General features: G+C 35.9%; 1 protein-coding gene across 1 annotated transcript in view; it reads left to right on the plus strand.

The window, feature by feature from the left end:
• Positions 1–19,969, plus strand: part of Prtg (protogenin) — a 124,845-nt gene extending 104,876 nt beyond the window's left edge. Inside the window, exons 15-20 of the mRNA XM_005316599.4 lie at positions 673–843; positions 7,446–7,628; positions 8,908–9,028; positions 10,736–10,901; positions 13,008–13,112; positions 13,690–19,969. Coding sequence (XP_005316656.2) covers positions 673–843; positions 7,446–7,628; positions 8,908–9,028; positions 10,736–10,901; positions 13,008–13,112; positions 13,690–14,094 — 1,151 coding nt within the window. The 3' untranslated portion in view covers positions 14,095–19,969. The remainder of the gene's footprint in view (positions 1–672; positions 844–7,445; positions 7,629–8,907; positions 9,029–10,735; positions 10,902–13,007; positions 13,113–13,689) is intronic.
• The last annotated feature ends 1,549 nt before the right edge of the window (positions 19,970–21,518 follow it).

Here is a 21,518-nt window from a genome sequence, read left to right on the forward strand (position 1 = left end):
TATTAGACTTTAGTCTACCCTGTTAAACTCATGGATTTACAACATGTTGGGGAAATAAATGTTTTGGTCTCAGAAGCATTTTCTTCTGAGTTCTAGATCCCGTTAAGTCATGGTTCTATACGTTGTTAGTAGGAACCACAGTTCATGTTCTGTAACTGATGGGGTGGCACTTACTATGTGATAGAACTGTAAACCTTCCTAGTTAGCAATTAAGCAAAAACATCTCAAGTGTCTTAAAAATATAATCCCTTTGACTTAATAAGTTCCCATCTAGGATGCTATTATCTCTTTTATGCTTTTTTTTAAAATAATTTTTTTGTTGTAGTTGGACACAATACCTTTATTATTTATTTTTATGTGGTGCTGGGGATTGAACCCACTGCCTCACACATTCGAGGCAAGTGTTCTGCCACTGAGCTACAATCCCAGCCCCTCTTTTATGCTTTTTTATCCTTAACATAAAAATTAAATTAGCTTTCAGAAAAAGGAGGGAAAAAAGTTCTTTACCATTATCACCATTTTAATGATCTTTAGAAACTGTAATTTTTAGATTTTTTAAAAAATAGTTTCTAGTTTTTCCAACTATTTTCCAAGCTTACTAGTCTATCAGCCAGGCATTTGAGTGTTTATGAACCATTTTATCCTACTGATATGTTTTACATGTGTACACAGCACCAGCAGGCCCACCAGTTGGAGTTAAAGTGACATTAATAGAGGATGACACTGCCTTGGTTTCCTGGAAACCCCCTGATGGCCCGGAGACAGTTGTGACACGCTATACTATCTTGTATGCCTCCAGGAAGGCCTGGATTGCAGGAGAGTGGCAGGTTCTACACCGAGAAGGTAAATATAGTCATAAATTATTTCCTTTTTTATTTTACAGTTCTAGTTGAACCCAGGGCCTCATATATGCCAGACAAGAGCTCTACTATTGAGATGTATCCCCCATTCCTTTTTTTCTTTTTTATTTTGAGACAGGTCTCACTAAGTTGCCAAGGCTGGCTTTAAGCTTCTCATAATCATGAATTATTAAGGAGGATGAAAAGTAAGGTTATTAGTGATATAAGGAAAGAAAGGGAAAGAGGGATCCAGAGTTTTGTTTTGAATTTATATTTTTATGTGTGAAGTAACAAATTATTAAATAGCATTGGGAAGCTTTTGACCTGTTTCAGAATGATCATTTTTACAATAGAAGAGGTTTGGCTGGGGAGGAATGGGGTTAGAGGAATGCAAAATATTCCTAGTAAGGAGGTGACTATTTCTTTTTAATACTTTTAGTTGTAGATAGCACAATACCTTTATTTTATTTATTTATATTTATGTGGTGTTGAGGATCGAACCCAGTGCCTCACACATGCTAGGCAAATGCTCTACACTGAGCCACAACCCCAGCCCCAGGAGGTGATCTTAATAGTTTGGGAAAGGGATGTTAAGCCTGGATTAGGACAAGAGGATAGAGGTAGGGAAAAAAGGATGGCTGAAAGAAACTAAGGAGGTAAATGAACAGGACTTAATAGCTTGGATGTGGGGGAGAGAGAACTAAGGGAGGGAGAATTATTATGGGTAATTAGGATGTTTCTGGTGGTACTGCATCTTGCTCTGGAGTAGGCAGTCCTGGAAGAAGACCTGGTTTAAGGGAAAGACTCCTATAAAAATGGTTCACATGCAAATAAATTGACCCAAAAGAATGTTAGGGTCCACTTAAGTAGAGGGAAAATATGATTAGGACTTAATGACAGTGTATTTAGTACTTTGAAACATTATTTTTATTTGAGAAAAACGAATTCCCAAACCCCGTATTCTTTTTAAAGGGGGATTGAACTCAAGGTCACTGAGCCACATCCCCAGCCCTATTTTATATTTTATTTAGAGACAAGGTCTCATTGAGCTGCTTAACGCCTCACTAAGTTGCTGAGGCTGACTTTGAACTCTTGATCTTCCTGCCTCAGCCTCCTGAGCTGCTGGGATACAGGCATGTGTCACTGCACTATTTTTATATGGTGCTGAGGATAGAACCCAGTGCCTCAAGCATGTTAGGCAAGTGCTCTACCACTGAGCCACAGCCACAGCCCCCTGGCTCCTTTTTAAAATCTTTAAGCTTTCATTAGGACAAGCTCCATATGCCGGTTTTTAGATGGACCATCATATAAACAATAAAACTTCATTATTTTGGCACTTCCTTAATTCAGACATGCTGGGGAAAGAATTGACAAGCACTTAAAAGTTTAAGAAGGATTTAAAAGGGCTGAGGTTGAGGCTCAGGGGTAGAGCACTTGCCTAGCATGAGTGAGATGTTGAGTTCAATCCTCAGCACCACATAAAAATAAAATATGCTCAACTATAACTAAAAAAATATATTTTTAAAAAAAGGATTTAACAAAGGAATTTTGTTGGCCATCCACATATTGTAAACATAATAACAATGTTGGACATTTCAACACAAAGTTTACCTTTGAAGGGGAATATTTTCCTAAATAGGAAGGTGAATTTAAAAACATTTGTTTGCATGCAGTTGTAAAGCAAGTGAATATTAATTTTAGCTGGAGTTTTGATAATTGTATATTCATAGTTTTCAATATATCAGAAGGCTCACTAAGTCCTGGTTTCCTGATTACTGAAGAGACTTGAAAGTAGTAAGTATTTGATAGCTATTAACTTTACATTTGTTCATTACTATTGCTGCCTTACAAACCACTCTAAAACTTAACTATTTTATTCTCTTATAATTCCTTCAGTCAGCAGTTTCGACTAGAATCAGCTGGGCATTTCTATTGGCCTCTCAAGAGAATGCAGCTATCTCAGTTTGGATGGGGTGTGAGAATCTCAAAACAGTAAGGGAGGGTTTCATAATCAGGACGAGAGGGAGGAAGCCCCAGGTTCAAACCTTTATGAACCTCTGCTTGCAACACAGTCATTGATATCCCACTGGACAGAGCAACTCACGTGGCCAAGCCCAAAGTTTTTGTAGATGGGGCATTCAAAAGGAGTGAGCAGATGGAGGCATGATTCATTGGGGAAATTCAATAAAATGCCTCAGCCTATCATTTTCCAAAAATGTTTAATTCAGTTTCAGTTGTTCAGTTCCAAAATGTCTTATTGATGCAATACTCAACCAAATAACAAACCTGACTTAATGAGGAAGAGTCTTTAATAAGAATTTTGATCACGTGAACAAATATCTTGTAGTTTTTTGTACCTGCCAAAAAAGAAACAAAATTTGTTCTCTTTTCAAGTTCATTCATTTTTAAGTTTGAAAAATCAGAAAATAACATTTTACCTTATTGATGTCTCCATAGCAAAATGGATTGTAGTAGCAGATTTCTACAGCTATGTAAACTTTTCTAACTATAATTAGGCACAAGAAAGAATAATCTCACATGCTACTTGATGTAATCTTAAGAAATAGTCTCAGTGAAAAGCTTTTATCGTTTGTTGAATGCAGAAAACCCTTTTCATAGCTAATGCCAGTGATTCTTAAAGAACAAATAAACAGCATAAGTAAAAAACAGTTGTACTTTTTTAGAGAGGAAAAATATAAAGGAATTGACTCATATTTAATGAAAAAATACAACATGGTATTTGAAGAAAAAATAAATGTAAAATTGTCTTTTCTAAACATGGGAATTTTAGAAAGGCAAAAGTATAGAAAACATTGGAGGAAAAGAAGAATATATATTTTTTTCTTTTATTATAGGTAGACACAATGACTTATTTATTTATTTATTTTTATGTGGTGCTGAGGATGGAACTCAGTGCCTTGCATGTGCTAGGCGAGTGCTCTACCACTGAGCCACAATCCCAGCCCCAAGAATGTATTTTTCTATTACATATATAATAATATATATATTAGCTTTATATATATTTATATACTTAATTCACATATTTAATACCAAATGAAATAAGACTTTTTCATGAATCTAAACATTTGAAAAAATATTTCTGGTGAGTACATGGTATTTGTGGCTAAAATGGTACATGGAAGCATGGTGGAGCAGAAAAGTGGTACAATATTATACTTGCATGTAATTTAAAGTGGATTAGAAATTATAGCCTTTACCTTCCTGGTATGTAATAAATCAGCACAAACTACTCCAATTATTTTTAAATCTAAAAGACATTGGAAGAAAATTATGCCCTGTCTCAGCAATTCCTTAACTTTGTTTTTTATATATTTCCTGAGATTATAAAGATGCTCCTCCTCCAGAAAAGTCTTTTCCATGATTGTAAGTAAGTTTGAGAATCACTTTATCCTCCTATTAGAGGTTCACATTGGAAATTTGAAATTCTATAAAAAGAGAATTCCATTTAACTCAGCGTTTGCCAAAAGAATTTGACTACTCATAGTAGGAACATATTCATTTATTAAACCAAGTTTTATTGAGTGGTTACCGTGTGCCAGACTCTGTTCTAGGAACTTGCTATACCACCACAGTGAAAACAAAACAAACAAAAATCCCTGCCCCCCATTGGAGCTTGTATCCCAGGTAACAAAAATTTTAACAAATGTCTACATTTTCAGATAGTGTCATAAATGCTATAAAGAAAGGTGAAATAGGGGAAACAGACAAAGTGGTGGGGGTAGAAAGGTAAGTTTTCTTGGAAGAAATCCCATTTAGCATAGACACATTGGTATCTGGGGGAAGTGCAAAGACCCTGAGGCAGAGGGCTTGAGGAAAAATAAGACCAGGAAGGTTAGAATGAGGGGAAAAGCAAGCAGTAAGAAATGAGAGAAGGAGGTAACCAGGGCAGATCTTATAGATCAGATTTTGTGAATTATGGATTTGATTTTAAGAGGGAAGATATTGGAGACTACTGATCAGATCTTCATTTTAGAAGGATTGTTCTAGGCAAACTACTTGAAAAGTTGAGTATGAGGAGATGAGAACAAAAGTTAGGAGACCCATTTAATAGGCAGGTCTACCTGTGAGAGTTGATGTGGGTATGGACAGGGTATAGTGATGGTGAAGTGAACAAGAAGCTCTTGGAACGTATTTTGAAAGAAAGCCTACCAGGCTTGCTGGCAGACAGTTGATGGGGAAGGGGAAGGGAGTGAGAAAAAGAGAACCTAATCAGTGGGGGGAAATCAAGGGTTTGATTTTAAACATGTTTGATTTGAGATGCCTCTTAGATATCCAATGGAGAGGTTGGATAGCCTCTGTCTTCATATTTTAAATTAATGGGGCTGGAGATGTGGCTCAAGCGGTAGCGCACTCGCTTGGCATGCGTGCGGCCCGGGTTCGAGCCTCAGCACCACATACAAACAAAGATGTTGTGTCCACCGAAAACTAAAAAATAAATATTAAAATTCTCTATCTCTCTTCCTCTCTATTTAAAAAAAATATTTTAAATTAATAGCCTTTGGTCACAAAAAACTTACACTTTAAGTTCAGCTGCCATTTAATGTAAGTTCAGCTAAAAATTGCCTTGTACAGAGCATTCTGGTATCAACCTTAAAGTGTTCAGATATGAAAAACATTTTTTTTTTTATCCACCAGAAGTAGAAGAGGAGAAATCAGAGTGAAAAAGCAAGCTTTTTTTTTTTTTTAATTGTACATATACACTCATGTCAGACACCTGCCAGGGTTAGTTTAATTCTTATAATAATCAAATGAGGTGGGAAGTATTTCCCCACAAAGAAAGTACCATTGTAAGTCACAGATGACTTGGCACCATGCCAAGAATGGGTCCACATTGGTCCAGCACTGTGCCTGTCACACTGAAGATCTGTGAAACTCCTGGTCTAGCTGAATAGTCAATTGTGTATAAGTCAGTGGACAGATCATCACACTCAGATTGAAATAGTCTGCTGAGAGAATATGGGGACAGTCAGATCAGTTTTACCTTTGGGAAATGCTTTGAGTCTGTCATAGGGGAACTAGAATGTTATAGTTCCCTTTTTTCCTAAATGAAGACACTTCTTCTCAGGGGAAGTGACTGCTGATCCATTTAAAAAATTTGAATTAAAAGAAAAGACTTTTAGTTTCTGGTACAATTGGTTTTTGCCGAGCATTTGTAAAAATTAAATTATTCTATTATAAAAAGGAAACTATTTATATCTCAGTTTTGAAGAAACTGAAATGTTTTTCCTTCTAGCTAATTGTAACATGTTACAAATACATTTTTGTTTTTGAATACATCTGCCTAAGAACATAGTAACTCTTCCTGATTCTAAATAGGGGTTAGTTTGTTTATTTAACAGTTGTGTACTCAAATAGCTCACACTCTTTTTGAGGCCAATGCAACCAGAGAATATGAAAACAAGTGGTGTCGGGCTCCTGGCATTGCCACTGGGCATTGCCACTGGTGGTTCGGCTGCCTCCCACTACCATGTGACCTCAGAGGTAGCCTCTGTGTTATGACCTTGGCTCTGAGATCACCCCACACTTCATTTCAGCATACTTGCTGGAGCAGCCAACTCTGGCTTAGGGGTGACTGCAACAAGCTATTTTGAGCCCTTTGAAACTATTGTCTGGATGCCTTGCTTTAGAAGAAAGATGAAACCCCCAGGAAAGCTAGAATTCCCTGTGCACATCCACCTATAAAGGCAGTGCTGGAACAACTTTGTGGTTGAATTTCTTAATATTAGGAGTAGTTCCTAGGGTGGCAGTCTCTTGTAAGAAATATCCTTCAGTGCAGTGACAGAACAAAATAGAAAGACCCCTCAAGAAATGGCAGGGCCCAGACAGGAATCCTTGTTAGCAATTATGCCAAAGAGAAAATACCTGTAGAAACTACATATTATATGCAAATACAAATGATGATTATTTTTGGAGAGAAGTAGACTTTAGCCAGATTGCTTGTGGTCATTTCGATAATCTGACATCTGGGTCTTCAGCACTTTGAGGTTCCTAAGGAACTTTGCATTTTCTTTCCTTGAAGAAATCTGAGATAATGATAGACACATGAAAGATACTTTCACGCTTTCAAAAATAATTGTGTTGTTTCTCATTTAAGAAGGAAGAACAAGATCATCTATCGTAGCTATTACATAAGTAGTTTAAACACTTCTGATAAGGAGAAAAACTCACATTGGATTTTTAAATTATAATTGTTGATCTAGATTTGTTACGTGTGCCTTTGTCTCTTTATATGTGTTTGAAATGTCACATAATTAAATGTTCTTTATGCCATCTAAAAAAAGTAAAACTTTACATATGTATACACACACGGTATAAATAATATAAACCTGTTATTTTAAATAAGTAAATACAATGTTAAGTGCAAACTCTTAAGATATAAAAATGAATGCAGTAAATATGTGTTCATACATGTTTTTGCATACATACAAAACAATGGGAAATTGTAACTTTGTTTTTATTTATATTTTCTAAATGTACTATAATGAAAATATGCCATTTTTATAATCAGATAAATATTATAAAAATAAAGAACCATGTTTGCATGATTGTAAAAGTGTACTTAATTTTAAATTCATGTATTTACAGGGGCAATAACTATGGCATTGCTAGAAAACCTGGTGGCAGGAAATGTATACATTGTCAAGATATCAGCATCCAATGAGGTGGGAGAAGGACCCTTTTCAAATTCTGTAGAGCTGGCAGTACTTCCCAAGGAAACTTCTGAATCAAATCAGAGGCCCAAGCGTTTGGATTCTGCTGATGCCAAAGGTCTGTATACTGCCATCGTCCCTGTGATTTTTTCTTAAGGAAAAAAAAAAAAGAAGTTTCAGTTTCCTTATACTTCTTTCAGCTCATACAATTGCCATATCCCTAAACCTACACTCAGTTTGTTAAAATTATTACTGGCGAGGTTCTGATGTTATAAGACTGCATAGCTCTTCTTTGTACTCCTAGGAGGCAAAATCACCTCAGAATTAACTGCAGTTTTCAGATCACTATGCTCCCAATCATTTCTTTTCCCAGTTGAGCAACCACCAGGGTAGAGGAGTTGCTCTACCATTAAACAGAAGAGACCAAGCTTCCTGGGAGATTCCACAGAAGTAAACCACAAGGGTGCTTGTGGAGTTCAGTCTCAGAAGAACATGGTTTTCATTAAGAGTTTTCACCACAGAAAAACAGCCTTTGTGGAAAGAAAGTCGTTTCTCTCCAGAAAAGCAATTGAAGAGCCACCCTTACTCCGTTCAGTGCAACTTTCCACCTGAAGGAAGTGTGGTTCAAGACCTCTCCCTTTCCTCCCCTTCTTTGGAGAAGTAGGGACAACGTTAAAAGGAAAAAAATGCCCGATAAACTTAAGAAAGGATTAAGGATCCTTAGCTCCACAGAAAAATCCTTCAGTGCTGTGTGTGAGAGAGAGAGAAGGGCAGGGCAGTGTTTTTTAGGAAGAGAAAGGAGGTAGCCACCATAGCTACCATCTCATCAGAGGAAGGGGAAAACAGGATTCATGTTTGCTTCTCAGATACCCTGTTTAGAGTGATCTAGGAACCAGCATCATGGATATCAGTTAAGCATTAGACATGCAGAATCACAGGCTGCACCCCAGACTTAGTGAACCAGAATCTTCATTTTAGCCTATCCCTTACTGAACCATGCGCGCAGTAAAGTTTCAGAAACCCTGTTCTCATGTGCATAGATGAAAACTACTCTTCAACCTACAAACCACTTTTAAGGCAACATGACATGAAAGCTATTCTTTGTCCATTAAAGAGCATCTGTTTTGTGCCTTTTAGTATTGTAAGTTATGAATTAATGTTCATGTTGTATGTAATAATATTATATCTAAAATAGAATCTTTATATTGGAAAACACTTATTTCTAAAATCCTAACAGAAGAGTAATTCATGACTTTTTTGCGTAGATATGGATAATATTATTACTTTTCCTATGAGAGGAAGAGAATTTATAGAAAAGAAAATATCTACCCTGAGAATTAGGATAAATAAAATATTTTTTCCTGTTTGATCTTTGAGTAAATGTGCTCCCCCTCTAGTTTATTCAGGCTATTACCATCTGGACCAGAAGTCAATGACAGGCATTGCCGTGGGTGTTGGCATAGCCTTGACCTGCATCCTCATCTGTGTGCTCATCTTGATATACCGAAGTAAAGCCAGGTATGTGTCCATTGCTGGAGATGCTGGGTTAGTTTAAAAAAAAAATTAAAAAAAAACATTTAAATTGTACTAACAATAGGAAACAAATTGAAATCAAGTACCCTGTAGAATAACTGGAATTTTTCCACTTTAAAATAAATGCAGGGTTACTAGGTTCTCACAGCTTAGCATATGCTCATTTTGTGGGGTGATTATTTTCTTGCCAATTGAAAACAGTTACTATGCTGATAAAATACTAAATGAGGACCCAGTTTCCTCATTTCCTTAGTATTTTGAAAAGCATAAAGTAAATCTTTGAGATTGGTTTGGGTTTTGGATTTAATGGAACCTTAATCTGGTGTATCTGTTTCTTGAGAGGTTTCTTTATTATCTGGAATATTTCATGTTTAGTACAAGAATTGCCTGAGTCACTAAGAACAGCACAGGACTTATGATTGGGAATCTCCATACAAGGATTAAGACAAATGCATAATGAATAAGAATTAGGGGTTTATCTATAAACTCTGTTAGGCAATTCCATCTGTGGTTTGACTGTGACTAAATTTTCACTAGTAACTTGCCTTTAGTGAATGTGACTATTTTTAACTTTTTATAAAAATTTTGGCATTTGCTTTCATTAATTTTCTGAAGTTTTTTTGTTTGTCTGGTTTGGTACTAAGCATGGAACTCAAGGATATTTAACAACTGAGCAAGATCCTCAGCCCCCTTTTAATATTTTATTTAGAGACAGAACCTTGCTAAATTGCTGAGGCTAGCTTTGAACTCTTAATCCTTCTGCCTCAGCCTCCCAAGCTGCTGGGAGCTCCCAGCAAGATTCTGTCTTTGTTTTGTTTTGTTTAAGGTTCTTTCTTACACAAACAAACAAACAAAATCACAGTCTGTTTTTCAGTAATCTCCCTCAGTTGGCGTAGATTTTTCAGTTTGGTACTTTTACATAGAGAGATGACTGCAAAACATATTAATGAAAAAGTTCAAACATCTTTGTGCATAATGAACTGGCTTTACAGTTTTATTGTCCAATTGTTTTGCTTTAAGAACTTTATGTAAAATATTTATGCACATTGTTTTGGGGATGTGTAAATTTTGCAGAAGTGCTACTATAAATTTACCATCATTAATTGGCAAGAAAATTACTAGGTTAGTGTAACAGTCTATAGACTTGAAGGGGAAAATATAAGGTAATAAAATTAATTCTGCATAAATGATAAACCACAATAATTGATAATGGCATTTCATAAATATAAGGTTTTTATTGCTTGTAGAAAATAATTTTATGCAAGCAGATGCTAAGTCAAGAAGTGAAGAGATTTCTTCAATTAAAGTTTGCAGCAATGAGTTGGAGTAAAAATCCAATGTTTGGGCCAGGCTCCATGGCACATACCTGTGAGTCCGGTGGCCCAGGAGGATCACAAGTTCAAGGCCAGCCTCAGCAATTCAGCAAGATCCTAAGCAGCTTAGTGAGGCTCTGTCTCAAAATTAAAAATAAAAAGGCTGGGGATGTAGCTCAGTGCTTAAAGTGCCCCTGGGTTAAATTCTCAGTACCAATACATAAATAATAAAATTGAATCTTTGGTTTCTGAAGATATCTGAGAAATGGGCATTGAAGAACTCCATGGTTTGCAAAGTTGTGATTATGGGCCAAATTGGGTACGTTTGCCTACATCTTCTGTGAAGATAGAAGATTTTGTTTTCTTAACAATATTTCAGGAAATCATCTGCTTCCAAGACAGCACAGAATGGAACTCAACAGTTGTCTCGTACCAGTGCCTCCTTAGCTAGTGGAAATGAAGTAGGAAAGAACCTGGAAAGAGCTGTAGAAAATGAAGACTCCTTAATGCCAATGATTATGCCAAACAACTTCATTGATGCAAAGGTACTGAGCTGAGGGAGGATCTGTTGCATCATGCTGCCCTTGATTCTTTCCTTTAAGTGTAAAATTAACTTACAAAAATTTTATGTTGAATGTATTATATATATATTTCTCTTAATGAAATAGAAGAAAAAGTTCACCCTCAGCAAAAGCGAGGTGCTAAGCAATTCATTGAGACCCTGTCTTGAAACAGAATACAAAAAAAGTCTGGAGAATGTAGCTCCGTTGTTGAGTGCCCTTGAGTTCAATCCCCAGTACCCACCCCCCCAAAAAATTTTTTTTACCCAAATCCTTTCTTACATAAAATGCCTGGAAGAAGATGGGAATAGATAAAAGAACCAGAAAGAGAGAGAGAGAGAGAGAGAGAGAGAGAAGTGAAAACGTAGCACAGATAAAATTACATGGGATCATATGGTGATGTCTTAAATAGAGGTATCCTGGTCATTAGTCTTTCTATTTACTATATTTGGACTATCCTGTATTTACCAGATAGACAGTTTTTTATTGATCCATTTTACATTTAGTCTGGTTGATTGTTGAACTGAATTGATTATCAGAACATCCCAAGTCTAAAGAATATTTTTGAAAATATGGAGTATCTAAATAGAAATCTAAAAATCCTACCCATTGTGGCCCAAGTTAGTTGGATGTAGTAAAGAAATGTCCTTGGATGACATGACTTAGTATCTTTGCCAGTATATATAATAATGGTACAGTGGTCAGCATCGTGGACACCACATTGCAACATTAGATATTGTACATTATTACAATATCTCCCATAACCAATGTGCTATAACTACAGGCCAATATGTTTTTGTGTGGCAGTGCCCTGAACCAAGAATTATTTTATATTTTTAAAGGGTCATTTTTTTGGCAAGGGGTTGAGAAAAACCCAAAATATTTACTCTTTGACTTTGTTTTTTTTTTGTTTTGTTTTAAGAGAGGTGAGAGAGAGAGAAAGAATTTTTAATATTTATTTTTTAGTTTTTGGCGGACACAACATCTTTGTATGTGTTGCTGAGGATCGAACCCCGGCCGCACGCATGCCAGGCCAGCGCGCTACCGCTTGAGCCACATCCCCAGCCCTACTCTTTGACTTTGAAGAAAAGTTCTTCCCTAACCCTTTCCTAAAGTTGAGACTAACAAAAACTATGTTAAAATTTCAGTTGATTTTTATATTGAATTTTATATAATTATACTTAACAGATTCACTTATATCTAGCACAGTGCTAGCATATACAATGTTATGAAGAAATAATACTGAATTGATTTTTGCTACTTCTATTGTCTTGTTTGCATTCATAAATTAGCTTTTTTTTTTTGCAGTCTTGGGAATAGAACCTGGAATCTTACAAATGTTAGGGAAATTCTCTCCATTGTTTAACTTTATAACCACAGACCCTAGCTTTTACATTCTAATACAAATCAGGTCTTTCAGCTTATTTCAGATTAATCTAAAACATTAGAATTGAAAAGTTTTAAATAATGGTAAAACATACTGTGCTTCTGTTGTGAGTTTAGAAGTACATATGAGAAAGGGTAAGGCTATGGAGGGAAAAAGGAAGAATAAAAAATGAAAGAAGCAGGGACTGGTGTTGTGGCTCAGTGGAAGAGCACTTGCCTAGTATTTGTGAGGAGGCAGTGGGTTTGATTCTCAGCTCCACATATAAATAAATAAAGGTATTTTAAAAATCTTTTAAAAAAATTAAAGAAGCAGAGCAGTGGAGACCTGAAGTGAGGGAGAGAAACAAGTTTGGAAAATGAACTAATTTTTGTTAGCAGGTTCATTTGAAAATAAGTTTTGGAATTATTATACTTTATACTTTACCCCAAATACTTCTGCTTGTGTGTGTCTGTATTAGTTTTTGTTAGGTGTTTGCAGAAAGTAATTTTATGTAAACATATGTACATCTTAAGAATAACCCATTGTAGTTCTTTTTGATCACTAACAAATGCCCCAAATATGTTGTGTTCTGCCTGAAGAAGTAGTGATATCTGTGATTTTTTAAAAAAACATAAAATTTTTGTGTAATATTTGTGATAAGCTGAAATCTGTAAGACCAAGATATTTACTTTTTTTTTTTTTTTTTTTTTTTTTTTTGTCTTCAGGGAGGAACTGACCTGATAATTAATAGCTATGGTCCAATCATTAAAAACAACTCTAAGAGAAAATGGCTTTTTTTCCAAAACTCTAAGAAGATAAAAGTTGAGCAGGTAACCTCTCTATGTGAAAAACATCTTGAGCAACCCATGGTCTATAGAATAATTAAAAAGGGGGGGAAATGTAATGAATATTTTAATTTCTGTGTTTTTTTATGGATATGATTATATTCATCGGGGCATGTCTTTGGAGAGCCGTGGTGAGTGATAACTAAAAGGACAGTTGGAGTAGTAATCAGAGCTGTGGTTTCCATTGGGGAGTGGGAACAATGGGAAAAGGGATAGGTCAGGAGGAAAGGGCATCAAAAAAATCACAGAAGATGCCTGATGCGGTGGCAGTGACCGGAGAGCTGAGGCAGGAGGATCACAAGTCCCAAGGCCAGCCTTATTTATTTTAGCAACACCCTGTCTCAAAATAAAAAATAAAAGGACTCAGTGATTGAGCAACCATGGGTTCAACTGTATAACAACAACAAAAAGTCCCTGAAGTTTTTAACACTTCACTTGCTGCAGGCAATCCTGATATGTTCTCACCCCTCTGTCAGAAACTACTGATCTAAACATAATGCTGACCTTTGCTTTTATATCAACAGTTTGCTATCTCATTGCTACCTTGTCTGTTTTTACCCAGCCTCAAAGAAGATTCACTCAAGCTGTCTGCTTTTACCAGCCAGGCACTACCGTGTTAATCAGTGATGAAGATTCCCCCAGCTCCCCAGGCCAGACAGCCAGCTTCCCGAGACCCTTTGGCGTTGCAGCTGACACTGAGCATTCAGCGAATAGTGAAGGCAGCCATGAGACTGGGGATTCCGGAAGGTTCTCCCATGAGTCCAATGATGAGATACACCTGTCCTCCGTTATAAGTACCACACCCCCAACCTCTGATTCCCTTGCTGGCAGTGATTCAGGTGGGGGGCCCCTGATGAGGAAGTGTGAAGACCCCGCAGTGCCACAGGTTGCTGAGCAGACTTCCTCTTCAGCTCCACAGCCACCATCTGCTGTACTATGCTTTGATAAAAATGAGTTTCCAATCTAGACAGCCATGCTCAGGTATTCTCATCTAAAAGAAGTCTGTTCGAAGGACAATGAACAGGGAGCCAAAGCCTTTTATGAAAATCTTGATATCTTATTGGGTATCTCAGCCTGTTTTGAATGTCTTTTTTTTTTTAATTCATGTATTTTGAATGTTTTATCATCAGCAATGTGAAAGAGGACAGTCAAGATATTTGACTAGATTATAAAATATATATCACTGGAGCAGAGGGAAGACTTTTAAAAGCCCCTTTGCTGAATATCTACCTCAGTTTGCCTAGTGGCAAACTATGAAGACAACTTTGTCACCCCCTTGTTATAGTTTGTCTCAGCTACATAGCCAATGATACTTCCTAGTAGCATTTTGTTTTCATTGCTGTATGTGTAATGTATGTGATCAAAGGAGTCATACAGGTAGATGAGTAAGAATGTTTATCTGAAGCTCTGATTTTTTTAATAATTATGACACCTTCATGTTTTGAGTAATTTAACACCTCTGTCTGTGAGGACTAATAAGCTACGAAAGATGTGGGACTATTTAATTTAATGAACAACCAAAGCAAATGCATCTCTTTTGAGAATAGAACTGTTTCAGTAGCATATATGGGTTAATATTACTTAAAAGGCTGTTGTTATGTTTGGGGCATTAGAGTCAGAGTACTTTATCAGCTACCTTCCACACCTCAGCCTCCTCTAGCTGTGCCTTTTCTACCTTCCCATTTGCCTGACAGTTGGCCAAAGGCTGCACTTTCTAGTTTGCAAAGCATACTCAACTTTTCCAGTATTAGTTATAAAATCCCACGCAGAAGAGAATGGGTTTTCTTTCCGTCTTTTTTTCCCTGTCCTCAAAAATCTCAGTTTATCTTAAAGGGATGAAGAAATTTCAAAAAATATTAAGAATGAAGATAAATTAACAGTGGACAATATGAACTTGAGTTATCATGGTAACTGTGCCTTCCAGTATATATTGTGAAATTTTTTGCCTTATACCTTTTTAATATTCATGAAGTTGTTTAGGACAGAAGTACAAAAAGTTGCCTTAAGAGTTTCTGGTATTTTATCAGTTAACTATTTTGACATACAGTATCTTACCAAAGGTTTTTTTTTTTTTTTAATGTAATTTTTGTTTAGGGATAAATATTCAGAGCTTGACCCACCCAACTTGTTGTTTTCTTTAGTTCTTAGGAGAATTTGGTACTCTCTTAATCTTCCTTCAGTGTCAATACTGTGAATGAAGAATGCTAACTCATGGAGTGAGTTAATCCTCTTGCTGGTTTGAAATCAGCAAATTGTTTACTTAGCCACATAGAATAGGCCTTCTCTCAGCCAGGAGACAGTTATCTAGACTGTCTAGATAACTGTCTAGATAACTAGCAGTGGGAAGGGATAAAAATAAACATGATATATAGAGAGGGGGCCCATAGCCTTTTAAAAATACTTTTTTCAAATTTTCTGAGTCTCATTTTAAAAGGAATCTTAATGGGTTTCCCCTTGAAACCTTTTGTTTATAAATGGGCAGGGTCATGTTAAATTGTGGTCTAAAAGCAAAGAATTTTGCTGAATAATAGTCCCAGTGTTGTCATCCTAATGACTGATAATAAACATCTTTGGGTTTTTGTTTTTTTTTTTTTTTTTAATCCATGGTTGTGTGCCAAGGTGGATGTATTCAGAAGCAGACCAACATGAAGTGCCAGCAGCCATTTCTGAACTAAAGTCAAAGTCCCCTTTAGTTATCTAATATGGGCTTCATGGCAAGATGAGAAATGCAGAGCTTTAGGTGAACAATCTGAGGCAAGAAAAGATGCTGCTCCTGCCTTTATAGCTCCTGTTTTATACTACCTCCTTTTAAAGTTATTCTAGTGTTATTATTATTTTTTTTTCCTGTACTCAGGGAACATTTTGTTAATTTTGAGCTGCCTCATGGAAGCATGGGCAAATTGACAGGGTATGGTGTTTTTAAGTTCATAAGTAGAAGTATGTGGGACCAACTTTATCAGTATCTAAAATCAAGGAGTACAATGAGATTGTGTTGCTTTTAAACTAAAAAGGCAAACCGAATCTAAAGATTAAATGTATATCATAATTATGAAGGTGTATCTAAGACTATATTAATTTGACTGTTGACTGCTTAAAAAGATGATCTGAAAGAATTGGAGGAACTGCTGTCTTTGAGGAAAGTATTCTGTTTGTTTGGTTACTGATAAATAGGTCCGTAGTTACCATAGAACTTTAGGGTATAACTATTTGCTAATTATTTACCAGTGCATTTTTTACCTTTTCATTTTGTTCTTATGCAGACTTTTTCATAGTAACCCTATTACCAAAGAATTTTCAGTAGAAAGTGAAATTTTGATTTAAATTCCCCCCAAATTGAATTAACCAGAAACATCTATAGATATGAAGCATATACAAGTAGTTACTAACCCAGAACAATAGGGTTTGTATGGATTGTTGTAGTAAAATAGATTAGTGATGTTAACTACCTTATAATAGTTACCAGAGCATTTAAAATAAGTTATAATACTTTCTTTACCAGCAGATAGTTCCAAAGAATTTTAAGTATAATTTTTTTCTTCAGCAAGTGATTCAACTCTACAGTATTAAAGTATTTTTAAATTGTTGAAATTACTTGTTGGAGAGAAAAAAAAAGATCTTTTTACCAAAAATAAATATTTTGGTCTCATTGAATAAAATATTTAGTGTGCAGCAAAGACTTCTTTTTAAGTGGCCAAAGCAAGCTTCTTTGAAGTCTGAAGTATGAAATTATAACTAAAATGTTGCATAGTATTACTTCATGGTGTATCAACTCCAAAGGGGCTAATATGCAAATGGTAACTATTTTCTTTCCAAAGATTTATTTGCTGTAAGTACTGATACATGCATGCCATTTTTATGCCAAATGTTACAAGATACTGCTCATCAGTATTTTCATACCAAAGACCATTAAAATATATAGTTTAGCCTGTAAGTAAATAAAGATGAGCAGATTTGAAAATTTATTTAGAGGTGGCTAGGGAATTTAGCTTTAGTAGCAAAAGATATCAAAGGGCTAAGTTTACATAATTAAAAGCAATACACAGTTATATTGGTATTTATCAGTGTTTTTAGTCAAGTATTTTATACCAGCAAATTTAAAAGGAAAAAACCAAAGATATTTAAGGTTACCTCTGCATATAGGCAAATTTAGTTGTACATTAAACCCTTGTTTCTAGTTTTTATGTTAAAGAAACATGTGTCTCCAGAACCCAGTCTGTGTACAAATAGCATACATAAGGTCTTTCTATTGATTCTGCTGATTCAGCCACAGGAAGTTTTTGCCAAATGGTGTGATACTTTCTTAAGCACCTAGAGTATAAGATGTCAAAAGAAATATCAGCAAGCCTTTCCATTGCAGAATATTATGGTAACTCCTGAATTAACCTCTTCCTACTTAAAACATCACCTGATTAACTCAGATGGTTTGAGGCAGCCTCTTAGCAATAGGAATATTCTCATTGGCAAACAAGTCATGTCACTATTTAAGTGGGTTGTGTTGATATATCTGTGCTTTAAAGTTGTTGAATTGAAATTTCGTTTATTAGCTTGAGATGTTTTTATTGCATCAAAGGAGCCTGATTTTCAAACTTCAGGGGAACCTCAGGCAAAGGAAAATAACACATGTGAAATCTGGACTTTCATATGATTAGCCTAAAAGCAGAGACACAAATTTTCCAGTAAATGACTTTAAAAAATCAGATTTGCCATACCAAGGAAATTAGATCCTTGGTGAAATGCTATACTTTTATTTGCCTTTGCTTCAAACAGAGCAATTCCAGCAATGGGAACAACGACAGTGGTTTGCATGTTTGTTTTGGCTTTGTTAAGGACACCTGCCAGAAACTTGCGCACTTGGGCATAGTTGACAGCTCAGGATCATTGTTCACATTCATACAATGATACTTTGGAAATAATTCAGTGTGTCATAACAAGGTGGAATTAAAAGTGTCATTTTTATTTTAAATGCAAGAATACCTAGATATGATCCTGCTTCAACAATGGCTATAGTGATTCATTAGTATACTTTTTTTTTTCATTGAATGTAAGTTTTGAATAATGAATGTTTAAAAAAAAAAGTTTTCAACTATACCAAAAGTCATAATGTTTCTAAGACTAAATGTGTGTTTTGCAGACTTCATTTCTGAGATTTTGCCACATGGATCTCTGATAAAATTGCTTTGGTTTAATAGTCAAAATAACTTTTGCAATCTGTGAGCACAGAGTCATGGGTTTTGGAGACGACCATCCACAACCAGTTGTCTAATTGTTGTTTTATTGATGTTTAGAAGAACATAACCATAGAATTACCTGTTAAGTTGATCTGTGCTCTGGACATAAGATCACACAGGCTAATACAATGTGTGTGTTTTCAGGCTTCAAGCTTCTCAGTTTTCCTTTTTAAGCCCTTGAAAGGTGTTTAAGATTAACATGACAGCCTTTGATTCTCACCAGAGAATTTATTATTTTTCTAGGTTTTAAAGGCTGTAAACTCCTTCCTCTGTCTTGAAAGCTAGCAATGCAGCACCTCTTCTGATGCTGCTTCCATTAATTATCATCTCTTTTTCTGACTCCAACAGAGAAAGATTCTCCAATTTTAAGGATGATTAGATTGGGCCCACCTTGACCATCTATCCCACTGAAGTCCCTCAGTTTATTCACATTTGCAGAATTACTTTTGACATGTATGGTATCATATTCACAGGTTCCAGGGATTTGAGCATGAACTTCCACAGGTGGTCATTATATTGCCTCCCACAGATAAATTATGTCTGTGGAATTCTGGCCCCTTAACATGTCTATGGTATCCAAGAGATTGCAGATCTGAGGTCTTGTGCCCCTTGGAGATGTTTAAAATTCCAAAAACATAAAAACTGTGACCCTGTAGCTTATCAAAAGTATGCATTAAACTTTCTAAGATACTTGGAAAAACGATTCAGCTTTAAACTTTTTGAATATATTTTTCCCAAAATAATACCTGAGGTCTGTGGTTTAAGAGAAGGTTTCCTAAATATGTGCCTCTAACTTTATGAAATTTCATCAAAAATTTTTGGAAAGCTTTTTTACTTTTCACCTCAGTGATATGTTGATGGAGGAGTGTTGGGGAAAGGCCTCAAAAAATAGGGACTCAAGAGTAGATGAACAAGACCAGGCTCAAGTTCATTATTTGCTTTCTTTTGAAAATGCATTCACAACCTACAGCCTTTCTAACTTGAAGCCCAGTTTCTCTCTCCAGCTTGGACAGCCACTGAATGTTTGGTTTTCAGTTCTGGCAACTCCCACATTCCCAGTCCTCACAGAGGCTTGCCTCACAGCATCTCTGTCTCCTAGAACATTTCCTCTTGTTTGTCATTATTGACTTCAGTTGTTCTTTCCCTAGAAAGCTTTCGATCCCAAAGCTCTAGTTTATTCTAATTTCTGAATCATTTCAAGTCTACCACGTCTTTTGTTTTTGAAGGACAATTTCTAATTCTACCCTCATTTTCAGCATTTCAAATAAAGAGATAAAACTGTCTCCATCGTGGGGTAAAGACCAGGATCATATTCTGAGTAAAGATAAACAAGCTGGTCATTTTATGGCCTCTCCTTCCTCTTCTGTTGTCTAGGATGGAATTCTGCCTTTCACTGAGCAACCTGCAGTGTGTCAAGCATGGGCTTCATCCCTGAGAACTGCCGCACACTGCAAAGACAGTATTATCCCCATTTTAGGGATCATAAAGCTAAGGTTCCTGATACCTTGCCAGAGGTCACAGCCAGTAAGTGGATTAGCCAAGATATAAACCCAAGTTGGCCAACTCCAAAGTTTATAGGATTTCCACAACGATACACTGTCTCCCCTAAGAAAATTACTTTAATTACCTACACTGAAAAGTGCCCTCCTCAGTGGGACCAGATACAACTTTTGATCTTTGTGTCTGTGAACACCAGATTGTCAACACAAGCTGTCCACAAAGCATTAACCAACTTACCAAGAGGAGTCTTAGTTGTGTCCATTTATTCACAGGAGGAATTGAGGATGTACTGAGCTGGAACTGCACCCCTTGTTGACCCCACACTCTTCTTCAAAACCTTCCCTTTATGCCCATGCTTGTCCCTAGATTTTCTTTAGAAACAAGGTAGACTCCGTTTCTGAAGTCCTCTAATCAAACATTTCCTGTTAGAGTAGGTTTTCAGAATTGGATTTTACCTTTTGAAATTTTTGATAGCCCCATAGCTGACATTTTTTTGTTAGATCTAGAGGCAAAAGTAGTTTTTATGTGAATACAGGCTGATGAATTATTCATATTCATTTAGGAGAGAACAAAATTGAGGGAGAGTTGCATCATAGACTAAGCGTAAGGTTTTTAGCACCTTAGTTATAGTTTTTTTGTTTTTGTCATTGTACTATGCTGGGGATCAAACCTAGGGCCTGGTACATGCTAGACTAGTGTTCTGCTGAGCTACACCCTAGCCCTTCAGTTCTAATCTCAACCATTTTAGGAATTGTTTGGTAGGAAAGCTCTTCATCTATTTCTCTTCCTTCTTTATCATATAATGAGAATAATCTGTTACGCAGAATGAAGGAAATGATACTTAAAATAAAATTCAAGTATAAAGAATTATAATCTGAAAGTATCTGTGAGACCATGAAACAAATCTTTTGGATTTTTTCTTTACAGATCAACCTTTCCAGTTATGTATTTGTATTTCTTGTACGTGGGCACACACACACACACACACACACACAAATGATAGGGGAAAAGTAGTTAGTAAAACATATAACCTGGGATTTAAACACTCATCTGTAATGTGGGTAAATTCACAAGAGCAGATGGGAGTTAGCTGTACTTTTCTGAGTACTAATTTTGAAATCATCCCAATTTAGACGAATTTTGATACCTTGGCTCTTAAAGGGTTAAAGAGGAAATTTGAGGAGAAAAGTGCAAATTTAGAATTCTTCTCTAACTTCTACTTTTTCAAGAGGAGCCTTTTTGACATTTTTGCGAACTATTCAGAATGAATGAATTTTGTATAGGGCAATATGTACTGTCACCTAAATCTGATGTATTAAAATCTATATTGAGGGCTGGGGATGTGGCTCAAGCCCTAGCGCTCGCCTGGCATGCGTGCGGCCCGGGTTCGATTCTCAGCACCAGATACAAACAAAGATGTTGTGTCTGCCAATAACTAAAAAATAAATATTAAAATTCTCTCTTTAAAAAAAATCTATATTGAAGGCCCATTGGAAAAAATTATAATTGTCATTCTTTTTTCAGAGAAAGGAAATATTTTGCCTAACTTTTTATTGTACCATCCAGTATCACTCTTAGTGTAATACATAATATTCTAGAAAGTTTTATAGATTTATGCAAGTTTATATCTTGTAAGTAATTTATGGTATATAGGTACAAACAA

This window comes from Ictidomys tridecemlineatus, chromosome 5 (assembly GCF_052094955.1).
Source record: "Ictidomys tridecemlineatus isolate mIctTri1 chromosome 5, mIctTri1.hap1, whole genome shotgun sequence".
NCBI lineage: Eukaryota > Metazoa > Chordata > Mammalia > Rodentia > Sciuridae > Ictidomys > Ictidomys tridecemlineatus.